Source organism: Brachionichthys hirsutus, chromosome 3 (genome assembly GCF_040956055.1).
Source record: "Brachionichthys hirsutus isolate HB-005 chromosome 3, CSIRO-AGI_Bhir_v1, whole genome shotgun sequence".
In the NCBI taxonomy this organism is placed as follows: Eukaryota; Metazoa; Chordata; class Actinopteri; order Lophiiformes; family Brachionichthyidae; genus Brachionichthys; species Brachionichthys hirsutus.
In genome coordinates, this window is record NC_090899.1 from 8,026,730 (window position 1) to 8,050,168 (window position 23,439).

At 40.8% G+C, this 23,439-nt stretch overlaps 2 protein-coding genes across 2 annotated transcripts; one reads left to right on the forward strand and one right to left on the reverse strand.

Moving 5' to 3' along the window:
- Nucleotides 1-3,683: 3,683 nt before the first annotated feature.
- si:dkey-262k9.2 (uncharacterized) lies at nucleotides 3,684-14,533 on the forward strand. Its single transcript, XM_068758742.1, has 8 exons — nucleotides 3,684-3,757; nucleotides 8,240-8,297; nucleotides 8,709-8,744; nucleotides 8,992-9,024; nucleotides 10,228-10,296; nucleotides 10,390-10,458; nucleotides 10,653-10,695; nucleotides 11,953-14,533. The coding sequence occupies exons 2-8, from the start codon at nucleotides 8,249-8,251 to the stop codon at nucleotides 11,993-11,995; spliced, it is 342 nt and encodes a 113-aa protein (XP_068614843.1). The 5' UTR covers nucleotides 3,684-3,757; nucleotides 8,240-8,248; the 3' UTR covers nucleotides 11,996-14,533.
- Nucleotides 14,534-14,793: 260 nt separating this feature from the next.
- fxyd5 (FXYD domain containing ion transport regulator 5) lies at nucleotides 14,794-20,932 on the reverse strand. The gene is made up of 9 exons (XM_068760407.1): nucleotides 20,851-20,932; nucleotides 19,461-19,506; nucleotides 18,035-18,133; nucleotides 17,792-17,842; nucleotides 17,202-17,264; nucleotides 16,852-16,881; nucleotides 16,693-16,767; nucleotides 15,606-15,651; nucleotides 14,794-15,146 (listed from the first exon to the last, which is right to left on the reverse strand). The coding sequence occupies exons 1-9, from the start codon at nucleotides 20,905-20,907 to the stop codon at nucleotides 15,122-15,124; spliced, it is 492 nt and encodes a 163-aa protein (XP_068616508.1). The 5' UTR covers nucleotides 20,908-20,932; the 3' UTR covers nucleotides 14,794-15,121.
- Nucleotides 20,933-23,439: the final 2,507 nt, after the last annotated feature.

The window sequence follows — 23,439 nt, forward strand, 5'->3', positions numbered from 1 at the left end:
AGTCACAATCATATTGCTCAGGGAGAGAAGCTGTGGTTTCTATGGTAACAGCAGCCATTGTGAGTGTGGCCACACCGAAAGTGGCGGACACAGGTGCCACAACGGGAGAAATCCTAGGTCACACTGGCAGGTCTCCACATAACCAGTGTGCGTGATCACGGTGTGAACTGGCTGCTCCACAGGACCTGCAATGGCTATTTAGTGGGCGGGACATGGCTGTCAGCGAAGTGATCAATATTATAGAGAAACACTGCTCAAACGTACTTCATGCATCATACATTTCACTGGGAATGGGCTTATTTAAATGCTTTGAGATATTTAATGAGGGAATAGTCATGTGTACAAGCACATCTTCATCTAGCACTGAAAAAAAAAGTTTGTGTATCCAAATAATCATGCCTTTTTTGTAATTTAAATCAAAAGTATTCAGTTGATGAAATGTAAATGTCAGATTATCTGGATCTGGATTCATTCGTAATTGGGGTTTTCAATGTAAAATGTCATGGTGACTATATGCGCTCAAGCAGGGGATCCAGACTGGCTACACTGTTCTCCTGTGGCTCAGCAGAACCGCGTGGGCGACTGGGCGTGCATCTCAACAATGTGCTGTACATTGCGTCTCCTCATGAAGTATTCTCCCACAGAAGCAGGTGGAATCCGGAGGTCGACTCCTTTGAAGCCAATATTATTTCCATACATATCATTGCCTTCTGTTGTATGAGGGAGGAGGTTAGTGGCAATATCAGGCTAATCACTTAGCTTAGATGCCAAGATGAGTATCCACAACCATAAATGTGATATGATCCAAACTGTGGAGTTACACATTTTAAACTCTTTCTCATCTTTTATCTGTGAAGAGGGCACAATATTTTGTATAAATTAGTTTAAAACACATTATTAAGGGGTTTCTGTCAACCTCCAAGGTTAAATGCACTTACATTAAAAAAAGAAAGCGCTGTCTTTTTAAAAGCAAGACTAATCAGTTACAGCTGACAGACAATCCATCATATAATTACATTTAAATCGCACATTGAAAGTAAGGACAGGATGCATGACTGCTTCCATCTCCAAATTCTAACTGTTTGAAGGTCCTGCTGTTCTGTAACCTGACACTAAACATAGATTCTCTTTCAACGAGGCGAACGGTTCTCGGTAGATTCCTAAGTATTCAAACAGCTCATGAAGAAGTAGGTACCTCCAAATAACCCACCATCAGGTTGACTCTGGACACTGCAGGCCTCTCGATCCTCACAATTTATACAATCATTATCAGCTGAAAAATTAAAGGGCAGTTAAGATAGTACATGCAGACTTTCAATCAACTTTTATAATAAAACTGTGTAACATACATACAAAGATAACCCTCAGAAAAAAAACAACACCTTTTCTGTCTGGGTTGTATGTTGAAATCATGTACACCACAGAGTCAAATAAAATGTAACCATTGAGTGTTGGATGGTGCAGCTGAATGAATGACACCATATAAGCAAATGTTATCCAAACCAGCAAAACCAGCTAGACCTACCTTTCCTTGCTCAGCCCCAGGTATTGTTAAGGGTGCAGTCCACTCCTTCGGGCCAATATGCCGGCTCGCAGCACACGGTGGCAGCCGCAGAGCACTTTCACCGCTTGGAGAATTCTTCGGCTCACGATATCCCGCTAATATACAGAGAACAGTGAGTCACTGTTTGCACACATTTCCCAACTGCTCTCCAAGGAAAACAATACAGCAAAAACAGAAGGCTTATTTTCTGATTACTCATTTCACATGAGGCATATGTTTGTTTTTCAAAGACGTTAATGAGTCATGCAAATGGGACAATGAAGGTAGGTCACTAGTTGAGCTTGATTGTTGGGAGTACAGTTTAAGACCTGATCCTCCGGTGGGGTCGGATGTAAAGTTGTTGTCAAAATGAATGTCCAGAGTGACAGTGATTAAACCTGTGAGTCATTCAGAAACCAGACTGAGATACAATCGTTATGTCAGTTCAAATGCTCGGATCTCCCTAGACGAAGAAAAAAGCAAACATTTATTTCCACGATTAAAGGACAGTGTACACTCAATTAAACGTACTGTACATACTCAACTCGTATTAGCACCAATGGTATAAATATCCACCTTCCTCAGCTTTGACACAGCAATTTCCACTCTGCGTATATCCAGTCACATTCACTTCCTTCAGAACAGGCCCATGGGCAGCGGCTAGCTGATGAACTACCACAGAACTCAGGGTGTGCACTGATCCATATGGTACTAAAAGTGTTGAGAGCATAAGAGTGCTGAGGAGAGGGGGAAAAAAATTGTAAACTGTACAGAATCAAACTAGCTTTAGAAAAATGTGTGTACAGACCTGTGTGATATACATGCACCAGTACACCATATAATACTAATGAAACACGTCACCGCGAATAACAGAATTACTCAGATATCTCTTCCACCAAATGGCTAGTAGTATAAGTACCCTGTGCAGGGTGTATTTTATTTTACAGAGACCAGGTTGGTTTGATACTTTCATGAAAGCTGAAAATGAAACAGAACAAAATAATAATTATACGGTATATCCGTCCTTAATTTTGATATACTAGATATAGGCATTCACAGTGCCCGACCATTAATACAATCATTCTAATACATTTTCTCAAACATTGCTGGATACAGATGTTTAAAGGGCTCAGATAGTGTCACATTGTTTTATCGGGGCCACTGAGCAACTTGCTCACACCAACCAATTAAACATAGCCACAATCTAAAGGCCATCAACAGATAGCAGCCCTGTGTTTACCAATAGGGAGGGATAATGCATCAAAAACTTGTGAGACACTAGTTTCAATATAATGAATTTAACAAATTGTGTGTTCGGAGCACACAAAGCCAACCTCAACACCTACAGCTCCATTCGTGTTTCGCTCCAGATGGAGTTGCTCCAGTTTAAAAACACAACTTCTGGGGTTGATTTAACCTTTCAAGTAAATTTCCCCTGAGAGGATCTGATCTCAACTGATGCCATGTGGTTTGGAAATTTTGATCACCTCATTGCCGATGACAGTATAATTAAGGAAGTAAAGGTACAGCATTGGGACCCGTAGGAGGACACATCATGGAACAGCCTGTGGTTGCAAGCAGCACATGCACACAAAGAGGTGAGGACAGTAATAGGCCTTGTTGACTTCATACTCAGGAGGGAGGAGGCGTGTTCACCTTGACTTGCTTGGAGCGATGGTCTGTTGTATACAGATACTTACCAGAACCTCTACAGTGGCTGAGGTCCAAATAGCAGTGACTTCGATGGTGCACATTTTATGAGGGGGAAACCTCATCAGGCACTTCCTTCCAGAGCAGAATATAAAATTGTGTTCCCACGCCACAACTACAGGAAGTGCACATCAACAGTACACAAATGCACAATTTCCATAGCTAGACGGATTCCTCTGACAGCAGTTGATGACTTTACAAAATTATGACAGCAAATATCTCACTTGTAATGACGTGATAAGATCTATATTCACTGTGAGCACTGAGCAACATTCCCGGAGTGCACAGAAAGTCCACTTGTGCAACAGAGATATGGCCGTTGGTGTCAGGTTTCAGCAGGTTCAGCAGCCAATGAAGAGCATAGTTCCTAGTTCCTGACTGAGCACACCTGTATGAACGTGCACCTTCGCTCCGGCAGTTTCCATGAGAACAAGGATCTTGACGTGGGAGCAACAATATAACAGCGGCGTATAGAGGCAACCCTGAACAGCATCTTATTTAAAAGTAAGTTCCCCTTTCTGACATTGTCTTAAATGAATAATACAGCTTTGTTTGCAATGTGTTAATTACCTTCTAAAGCAAACTCTTGTATCAACTCTGTAGTAAAAGTTGATATGAAACAAAAGAGGTTGTATAAAAGTTGTGGTGTTATTAATTTTTACATATAGTGGAAACGTCTGATCACATTTCAGCAGCAAACTAATTACCGACCATAATTATGTTGAACAGCGGACATATTACTGTATTCTGCGGTGCCATAGGCAGGCACATCACCCCACCCGACGCACCACTGAGAACTAAACATAGACTCTCTCAAGGTACACAACGGAACTGTTCAGACATGCGTGTTGCAGGTTAAAGAGGAATGCCTTGATGAAGCTGTGCTGCAAATGAGCTGAGGAAGGGTGACAGTAAAATGGACCAAGGTGAACAGAATTTTAAGTTCAATACGACTCTGGTTGTACTTTGACTTTGACGCACATGACCTTGGAATAGTCATTTTAATTTCTTACAAATATAAAACATTCCACTTGAGAAGACAACAGGGATGAATGGAGCAGAGAAGTCCGTCCTGCTTTATCAGTAGCATTAAATAGTGATCACTTTTACAACTTTCTATCGTCAAAACAAGACTAAAATAGAATCAGCACCTTAAATCAAATTTGTGTCAAACTACCTTTATTTCAGCCATTACATGTGGGGTGAGTTACTCACGGTCAAAGACAATGTTAAACTAGATCTCTTGAAACTGTCGAAGCAGCGGTTCTGGCGCACCGTGTAATTTCCACAGTAGCAAAGACATGACATACGTGGAGCAGAAATGAGACACGCTGTGAATCCCCTTCCAGCACGTGGAAATCAAGTTGCAAATTCGGCGGCACAGCTGCAAACTGTTCTTCCTGTCAATGTGTCGGTTCGGCTGTTACTAAAAGTGAAGATATAATTTTAAAGCTTTAATTTCCCCAAACGCATGCTTGCTGTATATTTTTGCTTTAGAGCTGTCGTTCATCTGTAGTTTATTTTTTTTTCTCATTTGAAAGGTTCGTACTCTGATACTCCATGTAACGCGGAATGAGTTGAGTTAACTCTTTCGTATGCCTGTAGCACCTGCTTCTGCCCTGCTGTGTTGCTCTGCGTTTTTCACCCCTTCCCTGCTCTTCTCTTCATCAAATATCAGCAAACGACCGGTTTGCTGACACAGAAGTGTGAGGTGAATCAGGGCCACCAAATCAAATGCTTTTAAACCTGTTACATGTTTGTGAAAGTCAGTATATACTGAGTTTGTGCCTGCCTGGGGTAGATCTGTGAGAAAGTTACACTCGACGACCATCTGATCAAAGAAGAGCCTGAGATACACGAGAGCCTTGTCCTAAATCTGTTCTTTTATGTTTTGCAGAGGTTAAAACTTTGTAGAATCATATCTTGGTAATATGTATGTGTGTTCACAGATTTTGCACACACACACTGACACACACACACACACACACAGAGAGAGAGACAGGAAGGTGAATACAGGATATGCGTCTGCACGCTGCATAATTCGACACACTCTCATGTCTTCTTAGTTGTTTCACTATTAGCCTTGTTGACCCAATGCTCAGTATCAAGTCTATTGGAAATATCTGCTCATAGTTTAGACTCACTGTGGTTTGATGGTGCATCAACTGAGGTATTGTACATTCTGCTTAATTTATTTCTATGACTTCTGACAAGGAGGCAATGTTTTTTGCCATCCTTATCCAAAAAGTTTTAAATGGATTTGATTTAATCTTTGACCAGGAAGAAATGTATTTGATTGTGATGGTAATCTGGATCATCATATGAGTCCAGAATCCTAATTCCATCATTTCTTCATAATCAATGCTTGGGTAAGAATTACACACTGCCATCCACATTAGATCTGCAACATGGTAAATTTGAGTGGTATTCCAGATCTGGAGCTCCAGAGTGTTCACATAGTTAATGAAGCTATAGACTTGTAAAGTGTGTCTACAATGAGATTCATATTCAGGATTTCCTGAACTACATCATGAAGAAAACCACTAAAGGTGAAATCGTTGTTTTTCGCAAAAACTAACAATCGGTTCTTCAGGTAGTTTTTCATGATGGAGTACTCCTGTTCTGTGGGCCAAACTATGATGGGACTGTTCTCGTTGTAATGAAGAAGTAACTGGCAACCTGTGCTACCTGTCTTACTCGTTTCTTGTTTTGCAGCTCATTCTTTTCTTTTTGGTTTTCAGTTTTAGCTGTGATTCTTCTCTGTCTTCCCTGTTTTACGCCTTTAATTTTTCTTATTTGCATTTCTTTCTGCATGAACACTCTCAGCCACAGTCTCCGTATGACCTTTTGCGCATTGGTGATTATTATCTGTTGTGTTAGTGATGCATTACGGTCGAGAGTAGTTATCACCGAGAGCAGATAAGTAGCCTCTGCAGGGTCTGTTTGTGCACATGTAGTGCATGTGTGTGTTTTGTTGGTAATAGCGGGTAGGTTGGAAGGAAAGGGATCATCATTCAAAATTAAACCTGGTAAACAAAATGTGGGTATTCTTTAGACTGCCCTGGCTGGGCAGGTGTGAGAGTCAGGATTAATGCTGTCAGTGAAAAAATGTACTGAACACATTCAGCCTCCAGCAATGGGCCAGTATACCTGCGAATGCAGTCTGGGCTCCAAACCTGTACAGTTCTGCATTTAATATATATGATCCTTGCATAGCTAGCTTGACGACTGCTGAAGCATTCCTTTATAAGCTACTGGTTGTTCAAAATTGCTATTAAAGAGTAAATTTGTGCGGCATTCAAATACATACGAGAATAAATTGTCCGATCTGAAACATAATGCAGGCTTGCTGGAGCCATTTTGACACAGAGGCAGTGGACTGATAAATATTTCCAAATTGGATCATCTTCTTATTTCACCCAAAGCGACTCTGAAAAGTAAATTGGATACAGAGGGAGATTTTATTTGCAGCTTCTTGGCTTGTTTGTGTTCAGAGATTTACTGCAGCCATTCAGCAGGCCAGAACAGCCCACACAGCACTCCTTCTCAAATCACCCTCCGCTGTGTGATTAATATCTTTTTCCAGTATAGTCAACCGAAACGGTTGTTAATGCCGCTTTGCTAATGCATGAAGATGATCTTATTGTGAACTGGGCTGTACTTTTTCCTTGCAGCCCTACTGGGTGGATACAAGTCTCACATGATTTCTAGATATTAACTACTAAATTGAGAATATTTGGGCATACTATCTTGAGCTTTTTAATAAAGCTGTAGAAATTATTATCTGGTGTTTACAGGTCTATATATGCCTTTCCACTTCCATTTGCCATATATGGTCATGTGAATCCATTTGCCATATGGTGGACACAATCTACTTCCTTATATTGTAGTCATGAGGAGGATACAGTCAGTTGGTAACTCCTGTGTGTGTGTGTGCGTGTGTAGGTATGTGTGTGTGGGGAGGGCGGGGTTGAGGGTGTGTTTTTAAAAGGTTTACTCCTGTTCCTCAGAGTCCTGTCTTATAATTTAAACCTAACAACGCAGGTCATTCCAGTTCTTTCCACATAGTCATTGACCAAAAAGGAAACAAGCACACAACCGGCAGAGCTAACAATGAAGAGCCCTCTACAATAGAACGTGTGGCACAAAGGTCAGTGGGAGAGTTCCCTCTGTGTACAGTATCGCTCCTTTCGTAAATGACCATTAGTTCCTGATCTCAAGCCAACCTGAGGCTTCATCCGGGATTTCAACTGGAAAAGAGCCCATTGCTACGTGTTCCCACTTAAAAATAACCCCATTCATACTGTGCTGGATACAGCTGGGGCTTTGTTTGGAAGACGAGGCACATCTGCATTTCTCATCTACGGAGCGGTGGTAATGAGGAACGGAGGTGGCGTTTGTTTAGAGCGCCATGCCATGAGGAAGCTGTGAGATTTTTCCTTCAGATTTACAATGCACACGTACAAAAAAGGAATCGCAGCCAATTTGAGTCTATCACACGGAATAAGATCCAGTGCACGCTGGCTGAAATTTCGCTGATACTCTTTACTCTCGCAGGATGCAATAAGCATGAACATCATTGCTTCCAATCTGTCAGGGCCGTGGAAGTCACTGATCACTCCTTTTGCTGTTAAACACCTGGCATGGCACCCAGACTTTGCATCGGAAGGGGAAAATGTTGAATAGGCACTTGTTTGCCAGTTGACCCTGAGAGAATCCTTGGTATAGGTTTTCTGCTGAGCACTATGGGAAAAAAGGTTGTCATTCCCTGACCTTTTTGCTGCCCCCCCCTACCTCAGATTACAATCTCTATCTGCATGGATGCTTTTGAACGAGTCAAAACAGCACAAGAAAGTGTTTGCTTGGAGCTTTCCCACTGACTAGCAGGATGTGATTCTGAAACTCTAACTATACCTTTTCCCCAGTAATAGGCAAAATAGCAGATATATCAATAGCAGATTTGTAACTTTTCCTTCCCCCCCACAGCGTTTTACAATGATTCGATTGCTGCTCCTGTGCCTGCTGCTGCTTCCAGCCACCACTGGTATGTTCTCATCGCCGTGACACTTTCAGGTGATAAGCATCTAATCACGGTCTATGCATTGCAGAGGCAGCATGTTTCTCTCACAGACCTGTGCACGAACTCTCTCTGGCAGATTACGCTTCAGTTATACAAGCGTTAGCACTGAAGAGAAACTTGTTAGGATTCACGAGAACATTCCCATTGCTGTTCTTTGATTTTGTTTAGACATAATATACTAGAATAGATTATAGACGCCACTAAATAGCCATAGTACAAGTGCAGCTTTAATACACATACAGTGTGTATAGTGTGTGCCTTACGGTCCCTGTTAGCATCCTGTGTACATGATAATGCTTTTCACCAGGGATGTGTATACAATTATTGTTTTAGAACTGTGTTAATATGATCTAAGTCAAATCCTGTTTATTGCAGCTGTTTCAAAGGATATTGAAGGATCAGCTGATGGAGGTAAATATCAAAAGAACACAAACATGTTAAAAACGATGCTCAGTAAGACCCATTGCCACTTGATCCACCGTTATCGGATGAAGCGGCTGCATAGGAGACGATTGAGGTCGTATCGCATTGCAGAAGTTCAAAACAATGCCATATTCATTCATGTGTTTGCTCCCACTCTTTATTTACGGGTTATTTACTGGTGATTTATTCTGTGGTATTTTTTTTGTTTGATATTTGTTTGTTTTTGTTTGCACAGATCAGGACGATGAAGATTTAATCAAAGAAAAAGGTGACTTTATTAAACCAGTTCCCTCGTGTGAATTTGAGAGCACTAAGGTTTTATAGCTTCTCAATGCAAACACAAAACGCAGCGTCGGTGACTGTTTATTGGGGAGTATGGTTATGGCTTTTGTAATATAATTACCAGTAAGTCCGCATTGTGAATGGTGCTCGAGGCCAATGGGAAGTGTAAAGGCCTCTGTCTCCTCTTGGATCTCCCTCCTCCTGACCATTAAGCTTAAAATGAAATCAATTAGCTCCCCTGGAAAGGGCCCCGCGGATTCTGCCAAACGTCCAATGACCATGTCGACATCTCCGCCATCCGGCCGGTCAGCTAATCGACATTGGCATTCTCATTCTCGCGCTGCGCCGCTCTCTGTCACTCTTCATCTTCACTTTGATGGATATTTGATAGATTTACAGATCTGTTTAGAGCAGGGTCGTGACCAGTCAACGATCGGAGCAGCAGCGTTTATTCTCAGCATTTTATGTTATTTAAGTGTAGATGATATTTTGAAAAAAAAAGTTACGTCATGTTAATTATTACATATTATAATATAATCATTTGAAGTCACTGTTGAGCTCGTCAGTTCATCTTTTCACCGTTCATTAAGTGTAATTGTTGGTTAAAGTTAAGGATTCTGAGTATATGACAGTCCTTAACAAAAGTAAACAAAAGCAAAGAATGCCATCAAACAATTAGAGCTATAATTATTATTAATGTTCCTTCTGAGAGCTTGATGAGGAGATTGCGAAGATGGCATATGGCAAATATGAAACTACTAAGCCTACTAAGCTTAGTCTAACATCTTGTTGGTTTAATACATAAAATTAGATTTTCTTGGCCAGAAAAACTTTATATTCACATGCAAATGAAATAAGTATTTAATAAGCTGTGGTGGTGTTTGGTGGCTTTTATTATGAAATAAAATTGCCTGCACGGCTGCAGCTTCATATGCACGATGCAGATAGTAATATTGATCTCATCTCATTCTCAGCAAAACAGCAGGAAAATATATCTTCTCACTTTCAGAATGATTTGTAATAATGACTCCAATCATCTATTAAACTCGACAATCCTCTGATCCAATTCTTTTTGAATCTTCAGCCTGTAGGTTTTTGTTGTCCATGTTGTAGATGCACAGCAGTTGTGTGAAAGTTGAAAGTGAATCAAAATCTCAAATCAACATATCTTGTGTTGACTTCTCCGTAGTGAGTGCAGTTGTTCTGGGCAAGCAGGCTCCCGACACACTTCCAGATGTAGATGAAGAAGACAAGACAGGTGGGATGAATATATATATATTAGAATTTTTGCTTTCCAGCAAATCTATTAAAACTGCTCATACAGTCAAATGTTGGATCTTTTCTCTTGCAGATCAGTTCACCCTAATTGTGATCATTGTAGCTGTGACTGCTCTGACGCTTTCAGTTGCAGCAATAGTCAGTAAGTATGATGTGTTTTATTCACACATGAAAATGGAACAGTGCCTCTATCATTCACATGGTTAACAAATAATCTAAGCCTTTCAGTGCTTACCTGGAATCACTGTAGTCTCTGTGTGCCTTAATTTCTAAAGCAAATATGAACTTTTCTCTTGTGTAGTATTGACCTTTTTTTTGCATTTCTTTTTCTCTCAGCCATAATGTTAGTAAGACGACGCATGAATAATCGACAGCAAGGGTAAGATCAAATTCCCCCACTTCTGACAATTTATTGTGTTTTTTTTTGTATGTCAGATTTGAAGTATATAGTCTTATTTTCTGTGTTCTCCATTTTCACACTGAACAACATGGCCCTGCATATGCTGTCATAGTGTTGTACTGAGAAATACATGTTCCATTTTACGCTAAGTCAGCCTGAAGGGGAAAGAAACCAGCCTGGTGGATAACAGCTTTTCTGCTGCCTTGCCAATTTCCCGCAGTTCAATCAAATCATCAGAATCAAAAACCGAGACAAATACTCGGGTGCCAAACCAAAACAAGCATCCACCCACTTGAACCTGTCCGGACTTGTACAGCAATTATTGAACAGAAATTGGTATCACAGTGTTCGGCTGCTGCTGAACGCTCCTCACTGCTCAACTTTTCCTTCTTTTCCATCACACAATAGCTCTAAGACATCACCACTGGGCCTATGACTCATCACTGTGGACAAGATCTAACCTGTTCCAAAGCGTACCTCATGAACTGACGATTGAGTCAACTGCTCAGAAATAATTAAAAAAACATCGTAAACATAGTCCTGGCGCCATGACAACAATCTGCCAAAAGCAATCGGACAGCGGAACAGCCTGAACCAGTTATACGGAGAGATGCTCTCATTTTAGCTTTTTGCCTCATTTCCATGCTAATTTAACTGCAGTTGGCTGTAAGAAAACTTTCTGCAGAGTAATCAGGTTTCTTTTGTTCAGTAATATTTATGACCTGATGGTCGGGTCAGGATTTATGGGTCGGCTGTTAGGGGGGCTAAAATTAGTCCCTGGCGATCTGCAAGCGGCATGAGGACTGCCATTGTTGAGCAGACGCCCAGGATGATCTGCAAGGGTTAAATTCCTGTGCAGGATTATTTGCTGCCTCCTGAGGCTGCAGTCAGCTCTGGCAGCATTTGGTGCTGACTGATCGCTCTGCTGAAGAGGCTTAATAACACAGCAACCTCCAGCTTGTTGAATCAACAGTGCCTTGCCAGGTTTATAAGTCCCACCTGGGGATGAGCTGTGTTTCGGGTTTGGGGTGATGCAGTTGCCGTGCACCTGTCAGGACCTTGCAGCTTTGTGGCAGATGTGCTATTTCCTGAATTCCGACACACCGGAGCCTTTCTTCTGTCTTTCTGGTAACAAAATGGAAATTAACCCAAAAATGTCTGAAATATGTCCTAATTTCAGTTTTGCACAATCATAACCCCTCATCTCCCTTTCATTTCCTTCCTGTCTCTCTTCAGGATCTACTCGGTTCCTACAGAGCAGAACCACAAAAGCGTTTAGTCCCTGGTGGGAGAAGCAGTCCTATAACATGCAGACAAGGCAGGAGCGAAGCAGGGGACTAAGCAATTTCCTCCTCCTTTTCTCAGGACAGTTAACATTTCTTTTTTTTGCTTCTTAACGTTCAGTTCAAACATTTTTTTTTGCTCGACATGTAATGTAGCTCAGGACAGTTATAATGTGTTCAAACATTCTAATTGTGTTCTATTTGAGGAATTCAATTTAAACCCAGTGAATATGACACCAAGCGTCTTCTGTTAAAAGCAGTCATTTAGCACAGCCACAGCTCCCCAATTTTTCTTTCTACCTGAATTGTTCTCAGCAGTTCTGCAGGAAAAATCGGTGTGTTTGTGTTTGATTTGGTGTGGAAAAAGACCTGTCAGTTTGAAATGGTTGACAAGCGAGGAAAACCATGCTAATCCCACACTAAGCCAGCCTCACTTCATTCTCCTATTCACTTGTCTGACATCCTCTCGTTCTGGCCCATTAGGAATGACAGGAGGCGGTTCAATAGGAAGATAAGTGTACCCAATCCACCTGAACCTCAGTAAGAAAGAAACACGTGGAAATAGCCACTGAGAACATTTTGGAAGGCAACAAATTCATCAACAACCATGAGTGATGGTGTTTCCTTTTCCAAATAGCTTTTTGGTTTTCAAAGTCTTTTTCCTCAGTCTGGCAACTGTATATCACTTTTTGAATGCAGTAGAGATTTGGATTAATAACTCACTAGCAGAGCGAAGTTGTGTGTGTGTGTGTGTGTGGGGGGGGGGATCTCACATATCAAGGAAACTGTGGGATGATTATGAAACGTCTACAATACCTTTGTTTAATCCACAATGGATTCTCCATTTTAATTTAAATGGAAATCACTCATTTCATATGAAAGAGCTTTCTGTCAGAGACCTGGAGGGACTGGGGCTCTTATTTGCTTCATTATAGAGAAGAGAACTTTCTGCAGCAGAGGTTGAAGGAGGAGGGCATATGCTGCTGTTTGACGCGGCAGTCTGTCAGAGTAGTAAAAAACACAAAAGTGCTGCAAGAGGTTAAACACTGCATTTGTTGCAGCAGATTCTCACTTGGGTCTTTTCACTGATCCTTGTGTTTATTCTTGATGCTCGGGCAGGGCTTGGCTGCAGTGCAGGCAGATTTCAGAGCCCCCCCCCCCCCAAAGTGGCAAAGTGCAAAGTGTCTGTAGATCTGCTGAAGTGATGATCTATTTCACAGAAATAAATTAGCAAATGTGATTATTATGGATTACCATTACAGTTTGTGGAAGGATTGGGCTATAGCCAGAAAAATCCTTTTACATTTTGGGGCCGATTGAAATTAATGGACAGATACAGTTTCTTTTTTTTTTTCCCCCGCAATGCTAAATGGGTTGCTCTTGGACATATTCCCTAATTAAGCAAAAACCGCTGAACTGATTTCAAGAGCGCTTTGTGAAGGGGTGGGTGAGTGTTGCAGAGAGCCGTTTTAGTTGTTTGAGCATTTGTTCTATCGTTCACCTTGGTGTAAAGTACTTCTGAAAAGTGTAGCTTGGTCTCATTAGGTTCAATAGGCATCAGCATTTCAAAGGGAGGACAATTAGACAAACTTCAAGTACAAATCATTTCAGTATTTTTGTTCTTAATAACCTACATTTTTGCCCATGGGTGGACAGACAAACCCAAATTGTTAATTTCACCTGTAATTATCTCATCAAAGGTCATCAAATGCAGCTGTTTATAACTTTGTTTCTTCCTAAAATGTTATATATGTAAAATAAAATTGAATTGTTTCTGAATTTTTGTCCTGAAAACTCAAAGTTAGGAAAGCATCATCGTCCATCTGACAACACATGGGAAGAATTTAAATGTTTGAAGCTAGAAATCACAACCAAATACAGTAGAAGAAAAAACTCAGCCTTTCTGCATCTGGTTGTCTTTTCATGTTTTCTCACTCTACGTATATATATTTTTAGCTGCTCGGGTTTTGTCAAATTGGAGATGTTTGATGTATTTGCATGTGTTGTAGTTGCAGCACATTCAGCTGTCAGTGCCACTGTAGATTTTTATCTGAATTTTGTTAAGTTTTTAATATAAAGTATACTGTATGTATTTACAAATATACTGCACTATGCATTGTGTTGCTCAACATATCGAAGACATATAGAAGAGGTTGTCCTCACTGCTTAATTGGAAGTTATTTATATAAAATTTTGGTATGTGGGAGTCAGTTATTTGTCAAAATATTTCTTATAAAAATCTTTGTGTTTTATTACAGAAAAAAAAAAGATTGGACTTAATGTTGAGTGCTCATATTAATTTGCACTTGTGTATCCAGATTAACCCATCATACTGTATGTATTGTATTATATTATAGTATATTTCATAGGATTGCAGTAAGGAATGTTATATCATGAATTGATGGCATCTGCACAATTGCTGTGACCACCACATTGTTCTGAAAGCGGTTAGAACAGAGTATACTGCTGTATATTAGGTTGGTAAGCTGAACTGATTTGATTGATTTTGAATATTAAATCTGTTATAAAATTTGCTTGGTTTCTCCAAGTTTGTTGCCTGCATCATTTCACTGCCATATGGATGCAGAGATAATGCGCCAGTGGATCGAGTTTAATCTAGGGCTTTACTGATTTACAAGCACAGAGCCACTAAGAGGCTTAGACAGCCTTTACTAAACATCACATTTTGTCGAGACTGAAAGAGGAAAGAGGAAAACTACCCAGCTTCATGTTCAGATCCTGGCAGACCACAAGTGATGTGCGAGATTGTAAAATATGAGATGCTATTCTTCAGAACCTTTAATACAAATCCGGCCTGCATGATCAGATGCAAAGATGATTCGAAACAAGACTGCTTCATGCCTGCAGGTGTGATTAAAACATGAATCATTGCTTCGTTGTGTGTCAAGATAAAAAAAAAAAACACTTTTAGTGCAATGCCGAAATAACTTTTGACAAAGGCTATAGCAGTTCATGGTCACAGATTTTTCAGTTGTCCCTATGATGTGTGTTTTGACACTGTCACTAAGCAGCGTACAAGCAGTTAGTCCATATGCACACACACGCTGCCAGGTGTAGGTCGAGTGTTTTTCTGTTTCAATATGCACACATGCTTTGTCTCCTCATCCCTGGACCACACGATATGATCTGGAAAATAAACACACAGGACATTCAAAGACTCAACCACTTTTCAGGCAATCATTTATATTTCTGAAATACAAATAGACCACATAAGGGAAAAAAGTGCTTTACAATCGGCCTGTCGTGGCTGCAGCTAACAAATGGCTCCGTTATAATTGATCTTCTATTAATCACAGAGGCTTTAGTCAGCATTCTGCTGCGCTGTACGTCTGAAGTCACTCTTTGCTGTATATCATGCAGCTGTCTGTGATATAAATTACTTTCCTCACTCAACTGAAAATTTCCCAACAGCAGGTTGTGATCGCCTCCACCCTTTATGTGCGCAGACTGCAATATAGTCCAACCACAGCTTTCATTGTCATCATTATTCATCATTGTACTAATAATGAACCTCACAAATACTGTACAATAAGAAAATATAAATATTCAGTCACGTTAATTCGCTAGGATTCTAATAGTACTTACTTGGATGATCTTTTACAGCACTTGAGCAGACGGCAAAACCTGCCACCTACAGTCAGAGATGAGTAAAACTATGAGAAGGGCAGCTTAGAATAAAACAACTGGGAGGTTGTGAAGACAAATGAATTAATTTTAAAGTAATGTGCCATACAAGCGCTCCACATTAAAAATACAAAGTATATCATTTTTCTCAAAAGGACAAAAATGCAAATGTTAAAACCCTAAAATTCAGAAAGGGACTGCAATGGCATACACTACTAATCAAAGGTTTGGACATACCTTCTCTTCAGTGGGATTTCTTTATTTTTATTACTTTGTACATTATAGATTATTACTGTCCTCGAAATGAACACAAATAGAATTATTGTTAATGATTTTAGCCTCTATTTACTTGGCCTTCTCTCAGTGAGCTTCATGAAGCACTTCGTCTGAAACGGTTTCAGGTGAGCCGTGTCAAGGTTCATTTGTGGATTTGGTTGGTTACACAGTTGACCTGTGGCTGTTAGAAGGCATCAATGCCAAGAATCAATCAGCTCAGTAAAGAGAAACAACAGTTCACATTTACTTTATGAGCTGAAGGTCAGTCAGTCCGGAAAATGGCAAAAACATTGCATGTATCTCCCGAGTCCAGTAGCAAAAATCATCAAGTGTTACGACGGAATTGGCTCTCATGAGGATCGCCCCAGGAACAGACCAAGGGTCACCTCTGCTGCTGAGGATTAGTTCATCCGAGTCACCAGCCTTCAGGCCTCTATGGTCAAATAGCTGCTAAGAAACACCGCAATAAGGAAAAGCAACAAGCAGAAGAGATTTATTTGGGCCAAGAAACACAAGGGTTAGTTAGTGTAGTGCTAACCCTAACCCTGACCTCTGACCTAAACCCAATCAAGATGATTTAGGATGAGATGGTGCTCAGCACCTAGGAACTCCTTCAAGACTGTTGGAAACCCATTTCAGATGACTGCCTCATGAAGCTCATCGAGACAATGCCGAGTGTGGGAGAAGAATCTAAAATATAAAACACGGTTTGAGTTATTTCATATTTTTTTTTCTTTACTGCTAAGGTGAAGTGAAGATGAGACACACTTACAGCCAATGACCATGACTCCGATGAGGAAAAGACATGATGCAATTGGCAGTCCAATGTAACGGAGGGACTCATAATCTGAATGCATAAAACACAAATCAAACACTCAACCATGGACAGGACAGATGATACAAAAACACACAAAGAAATATGGGCTCTTACCGTAGCTGAAGCCTTCATCCCACTTAGATTCTACACAAAAGGAAGAAAAACGAGAGGAAGCAGCAGTCAGAGATAGAACGGCAGATCTACTGCCCCACTGATACGCTAGTGACGATGCACGGAACCACACCGAGGGTAAGACAGCACAGCATGAGGACTCAAAAGTCTTATCTCTTCTTACAAGAGGTACAAGCAAGCAATCTACAGGAAAGAGAGGAGAGGGGCTCTGTTCTGCCACAGCCTTTGTCATGGAAGTCAGGGAATTGAGACATGTTCAGTCTGCAATGAGATAACAATAAAACTGCAACGCCTGTGGCATTTAAAATAACTATGGTGTACGAAATGTTTACCCCAGACAACCGGTTCATAGTTCCCACTTTTGGTTTTCTCAGTTATGGATGTCACAGTGTATCCTGGAAAAAAAGAGACAGTAAAAGGCATTAGTTTCTGTGATGTTTTTGAATTTTGAATTTCCTTTTCCTGCATGTTTGGAAGTGGAACAGTGTACAGGGGAATATATTGACTCTTCATCTTTGCCATATGAGTCCATATTTAATCACCCTTCATAAAATTGCAGTTGCATTCTTATGTTTAACTCAATTTTTAATTGAATTTCCTAGCATTTCAGTGGAATGACTCTCAGAAGAAATTTGGGCTGACACTTCTCACCCGAGTCCTCTCTCATCACCCTCTCTTGCAGTGCTGCAGAAATACTTCTTCCTATATCTCAACAAGGACACAGACTTTAACGTTTCTTAATTACCTCATACATAATTCTAAAGCACACTGCATGCGTAATGAGAACATTCTGCTGTAAGCCTGTGCTGTTTGTGTGAAGGGACGTTATAGCGTAGGGGGGTGTTCCTGCTTTATCTGTCAGCCAAATTCACTGGCTCCACCAACTGCTCATATTTGTGAGGGTAAGCGTGGAGATTGTTACCTGCAGAGGAAACGGGGTTTATTTGTGGTTTCCTTGTTTCGACACTCTCAGCTGCGGGGACAGAAATGCGACAATGTATTAAAGTCAAACCAAAATATAGGTAATAGGAACAGTAAGAGACAGACAGACAGACAGACAGACAGACAGACAGACAGACAGACAGACAGACAGACAGACAGACAGATAGATAGATAGATAGATAGATAGATAGATAGATAGATAGATAGCTAGCTATATGAGTACCAGTGTGACTCTGAGCAGTGGTCATATTAAGAGTGTTTGCCATTCTGATGGTCGCTGGCTCTGTTCGATCTGTGATTGTGGCTCGCTCAGATCCTGACACTGCAGAGGAAAAACACACACACATTTGAATGACCAGCAACACAAATCAGAGGAAGATGCATGGAGAGCCCACAATGCAATGCAGTTTACACTAAACAAAGAACACTGTTCTTTCCTGTGACTAAAACAAAGCTGAGACAGAGGCCATATTTTGAGAATGCGCCCGACCTTGCAGGGGAGAGATGTCTGCATAAGCAGTGAGAACATGTCTCAGTATTAGTCCTATGAATGGGGCTGTGTGACACAGTTGCAAAGAAGTAGCTCTCACAAAACCTCTGGCTACAACAGAGCTGGACTGTTTTGTGAAGAACATTGAGGCCGTTGTCTGTTTACTCACTCAGCACCTTCAGATTAGAGCTGCAGCTGTACAAAATCACGACTTTCCTGGCCTAAGGCTGTTCTCACATGCACAATAAACCCACATCAGCATTTTAGCGTGCCGGATATATTATCTGTGGATTTTTGTAAACAAGTGTTCCTTAACTGGAAGCTTAAGTTGGACTTTTTAATCTTCCTTTTCTTTTTAATATTCCCTCTCTATAGGTCATAGGTATCAGTCACACCTGCAGCTATGTCCTCAGACTTATGATGATATCTTGCATAACATCTTCATCACAGCAAAATGGTCATGGGTTCAGATCCATGTGAAGACCTTTGACTTTTCTGGTGAGTTTATGTTATTGTGAACTTGTCCAGGGTGAACCCCGCTTCCCACACAAAGTCAGCTGAGATACTCTCTCCACAACAAGCAGTTACAGAAACTGAATTAATTTGCATCGTTAGTTTGATAGTTATTCAACAAAAGATATATTTCCCTATTTAGGATCCAGTTCAGCTAAGTTTTAATTCAGATTCTTATAAAGAATTTTCTTGTTGCAGAGGCTGTAGTAATAATGTAAAATCTGTCCATTTGAATATATGTTGGGTGGCATAGTGGGTAGCGCTGTCACCTCAGCGCAGCAGGAATGCACCGGGGTCAAATCCTAACAGGTGTGGAGTTTGCCCCGCGATGCGCTGGCGACACATCCAAGGTGTACCCAGTTTCTCGCCTAAAGCAAGCTGGGATAGGCTCCAGCAACTCCCGTGACCCGCAAAGCGGAAAAGTGGCAAGAAGATAGATGGCTGGATCCTGTTGTTTATGCTCGACACAGCAAATCAACTGCTTTTGAATGGGCTAAACATTGACATATAATATATATATTAGATATAATTCAGATGTAATTCTGCATCCTCGCCGTTATCCTGCATTTACGATGTGTGACCAGAGAGGTCGCTGTTCAACAAAGGTTGCAGAGACTCGCAAGTGAATCCTAAATTTTGCCCTCACCTTGTAATATGAAAAACAGGAAAGAGGTCATGGAAACCAAAGAGATCTGAAAGAAATAAACATGTTGTGATGAGAGGAGTTGAAACAATGACACAGACAGTGACAACCAGTATCCCAACTCCTGGTCAAAAGACGGAAATGAGCTCAAGCTCTTCATCTAAGATCTGAAAAGCCAACCACTGCCCCTCAGATATTACAGAGAGCTTTTTAAAATATCTGCTGTAAAGGGCAGAAGCAGACATTCAACATCCATAAGAAATGTTTGCTCATTAGCACACGGCGTATACAATGTGTCTTTAGTTATAGTTACAAATGTTTAATCAACACATGAGTGCAAGTTGACCACAACCACTCAATATGTGCCTGAATGATCTGCTCAGATTATTGATGCAAGAGAACATTTTGTACCGCACATTTCTACCAAGCAGGATGTTGAGTGCATGGCGAGGTTTTTGCACAACGTGACCATCTCTCCTTCCTCCTAAAGCGCACAGGCATGAGCACCCACACTCCGCACGGCATGGCAGAAAACAGACCATGACTTTAGATGTGAAACTTTATGGGAAACACACATCATAACCGCACGTCTTGTGTCTATTTGACAAACATGAGTGATGGAGGACACACATTATGTACGCGCTCCTCCCACACAAGTATGTGTTTGACTTCATGGCACCGTTGATCAGACTTCATCATATCTTTTAAGTTTGCTGCTGTCACCAATTAAAAAAAAAAGGCATTGGAGGATGTGTCAAAATGGCTTTTGTTTTTTACATAAAGGAAATCCTACACTGGTGTGTGGCGTTCTCTGAATCAGTGGGAAAACATACTCTTTCCTCCCCCTCACAACATATTGTCCCTAGCTTGGAACAAAACACGACAGAAAAACAGAAGTAGTCAAAAAAATTGTCCAATATTGCATGATTTTCCGAGCAGGTACAGCCGAGGCAGGTGGAGCGACTGATGGAGGTCTAGGCCAGTGGCTCATTCTGAATCCACCCCCCGCGGAAAATGAATCTCGATCCTCGACCTATTCTGGTGGCAGCCCGCCCTCCGGGCTTGGGACATTGTGACGGGTGAGTGTCTGTGGACATCATGAGCTGTGATAGCTCAGATTAGCAGGTCATGCCAATCTTCATTTCACTCCAGAGCATATGTCAAGATGGAGCCTGTGTCCCCTGGGCACTGTCGGTGTGTCCCCCCCCCCCCCACATCCCCCTTCGCTTGCCTGACCTGCAGGACTGTCATCACATCTAGCACTCTCACTCACTCTCCTCTGTCTGTTCATCCATTTGTCTGTCGTCCTCCATCAATCTCCTTTCAGTCTGCTTCATCAAAACAGCCCTCGGCCTTTTGATATGTGGTCATCCATCGCGGCTGTTATGCTTACCTTATTATCCATCCTGTGAGGTGCTGTAGTCCCGGGATTTATCCACTGCCTCATCATCCGCAGTGCCTTCCTCCGTGTGTCACTTCTGCTAGACTGATATGGCAACTCGTAACCAACCACACCCATGTGCAGTACTTCCTCATCCGACTGTCTGAACTCCAAGTCTCTCGCTCACCCACTCTGTCTCATGACATGGCCTCCTCCTTCCTGTTCTTTTGCTTCCAGTTTTTCAGCCATGCAAGCTCACCCTGTTTGCAGTTCAGTGATCGTTCTGCACGGTGGCTTGTATTCCTCCTTTATTTCTGTATTGCTGACAGACAGTACACTCCTTTCTACTGAATTGTTTGCCTGTCTGTCATTCTGTGCAGCTTGCTTTCTCTGACCGCAGATCCATCTGTCATCTCTGCACAAAAAGGAAATGCATGGCCGTGGTGGAAGAATTTGTTTGCATTTGAATTTGCAGGCAGTTAAATTTCATTTCTGAAGAATATTGCAATTATGTGGTTTAGTATTTATTGTTGAAGAGTATTTATTTATTCAGATTTCTCAGCATATTCAGTATTATGTAGGATTGGTGTACGCCATTGTGACCCAGAGCATTATTTAATTTGGTTGTTAGAGCAGACAAAGCCTTTATTTCATGCACACTAGCAGATGAATGTTTCTGTGATTGATGTAGGATCATATGATTTTATGTTACATTTACTTTCTCAATTATTTCTTCATTTTTGCATTCATTTATTTTAGAATTTACTGTGGGTTTTCATGCCACTGTGGGTACGACCCAAATTTTAGATGAAGCGGTTAAGAAAACGTATGAATGAATGAGGATTTCTATCTTTCCACACAACACATAATTTATTTTGTGCATGAATATGAGCCTTTAAACAGTATATTCATGGAGTATAGCATATGGCAATACATTCATTTAATCATATATATAGTCATATATACATAGTCTTTAAAAAGCAGTAACCTGTCTCATTAACAATCACTGTTTATGAAGTGATTTATGAATGCAGATCTATTCATCTTTTCGTGGGAGTCAGTGTGCATTTAAATAAGTGAGATGTTGAAGGATGTACGAATTCAAATGTGCTTACATATGAAAAATAAAAAAACATTGTGTGGGCTTCAGTGGGATTGAAAGTAAAAAGCTGCTGAAAATGTATTGTATACCTTTGGGGACAAATACCAGGAGAGTACTGTTTGTCAGATTTGTATTTTGTTTAATAAAGCCTTCACTCTCATAGAGGGAAACGTGTGGACCGTCAATGTGGGATGTTTTAGATAAGAATGAATATCTGCTTGTTTTACTTGCAATCCAGGCTATATATACTAATACTATGCAAGTGTAATCTTCTGTGGTATAATATTGTTTTAACTTATGACATCGTATGTGGACTGATTGAGTCCATACACGTACAGCCTATCTTCAAAAGATCTGTGATCAAAAAATATCACTAAATCCCTTATGCAATGCTTTTAGATGCATGGTGTTACATCATTAAAGTCTTAATAACTGGCGGTAAATTGTTGTTGAATTTGCAAAATGTTTTGTTTCGTTCGATGGGATTCTTGTTTAGATCATGTTGAAAACTCGGGAAAATGAAAACATGGCATGATTTGCCGATATTTAATTTGCCACTAACCGGGCACAATCTTTTTCAGCAATAAAAGAGCTTTATTCAGTTTCACATTTGTTTTTCAAAGAAATTAAGACATTCAGGTGAGACATAAAAAAAATAGATGCCAAAACACTCCTCGAGCTGAGGTAATTAAATTCCCTTATTAATTCCTCTTTTGACTTAAATGGGCACCCATGCAGCCTGCATGTCTCAAACTCTCTTGAGATTCCTCTGAGCACAATATATCAAAATGTTCTTGAGGCGAGTAAGGAAAAATGTGAGTTGACACACAGTGTTGAGCTGTCAAGGCTTCAGTTTAGGAGATTACCATTCCAGCCTGAGCTGGAAAGATGCATCATGTACAGGCTTTGGTTTAAACACAGCAGTCAGCTTGACAGGAACTTAAACAATTGTTCATTAATGAGACAAACACACCTTGACGGCTCGTGATGGAGAATAGCAAGCCTAATTGAGGGAACACAGCTCAGTGAAACGTTGAGATGTATTTCCTGGCAGTCGGGCAGGCTCTGTTTAACAGAACGTTGATGTTTGGACAAATGTGTCAACATCAACAACAACATCAGGATTAAATGATCACCGCTCTCATACCGGAAGTCAATAATTTCAGGGCTAATAATGCTTTGAAAATGATTAATTATGAATAATTCTTTTCAAAAACAGCGCAACAGCTCAGTAAACCATGAAGCAGACCACATGAATAATGTGAAAGAGGGCATTTCTACTGAGGAGGATGAAGAGTATACCTGTCTTTCTTTTTGTGCTGGAGGGAAAAGCAGAAGCTGGAAACAGGAACAGGGTGAAGGCAGAACTTCATGGATTGCTACGTGAATTTGTGCAAATATTCACGTCCCCCCAGGACGCATCTACTGACTTCAGTTCATGACATTATATCTGTAACACTTAACATTCCCATCAGACTCAGCTGTGCTTTGTTTTTTAT

Coding starts and splice junctions, on each gene's coding strand:
- si:dkey-262k9.2 (XM_068758742.1), top strand. CDS start 8,249: ATGATTCGATTGCTGCTCCTGTGCCTGCTGCTGCTTCCAGCCACCACT. Junction 8,298..8,708: donor GCTGCTTCCAGCCACCACTG/GTATGTTCTCAT, acceptor TGTTTATTGCAG/CTGTTTCAAAGGATATTGAA. Junction 9,025..10,227: donor AGATTTAATCAAAGAAAAAG/GTGACTTTATTA, acceptor ACTTCTCCGTAG/TGAGTGCAGTTGTTCTGGGC.
- fxyd5 (XM_068760407.1), bottom strand. CDS start 20,907: ATGATGAGGCAGTGGATAAATCCCGGGACTACAGCACCTCACAGGATG. Junction 18,134..19,460: donor CCTGTTTTTCATATTACAAG/GTGAGGGCAAAA, acceptor TTTCCTCTGCAG/TGTCAGGATCTGAGCGAGCC. Junction 17,843..18,034: donor CACTGCTCAGAGTCACACTG/GTACTCATATAG, acceptor CTGTCCCCGCAG/CTGAGAGTGTCGAAACAAGG.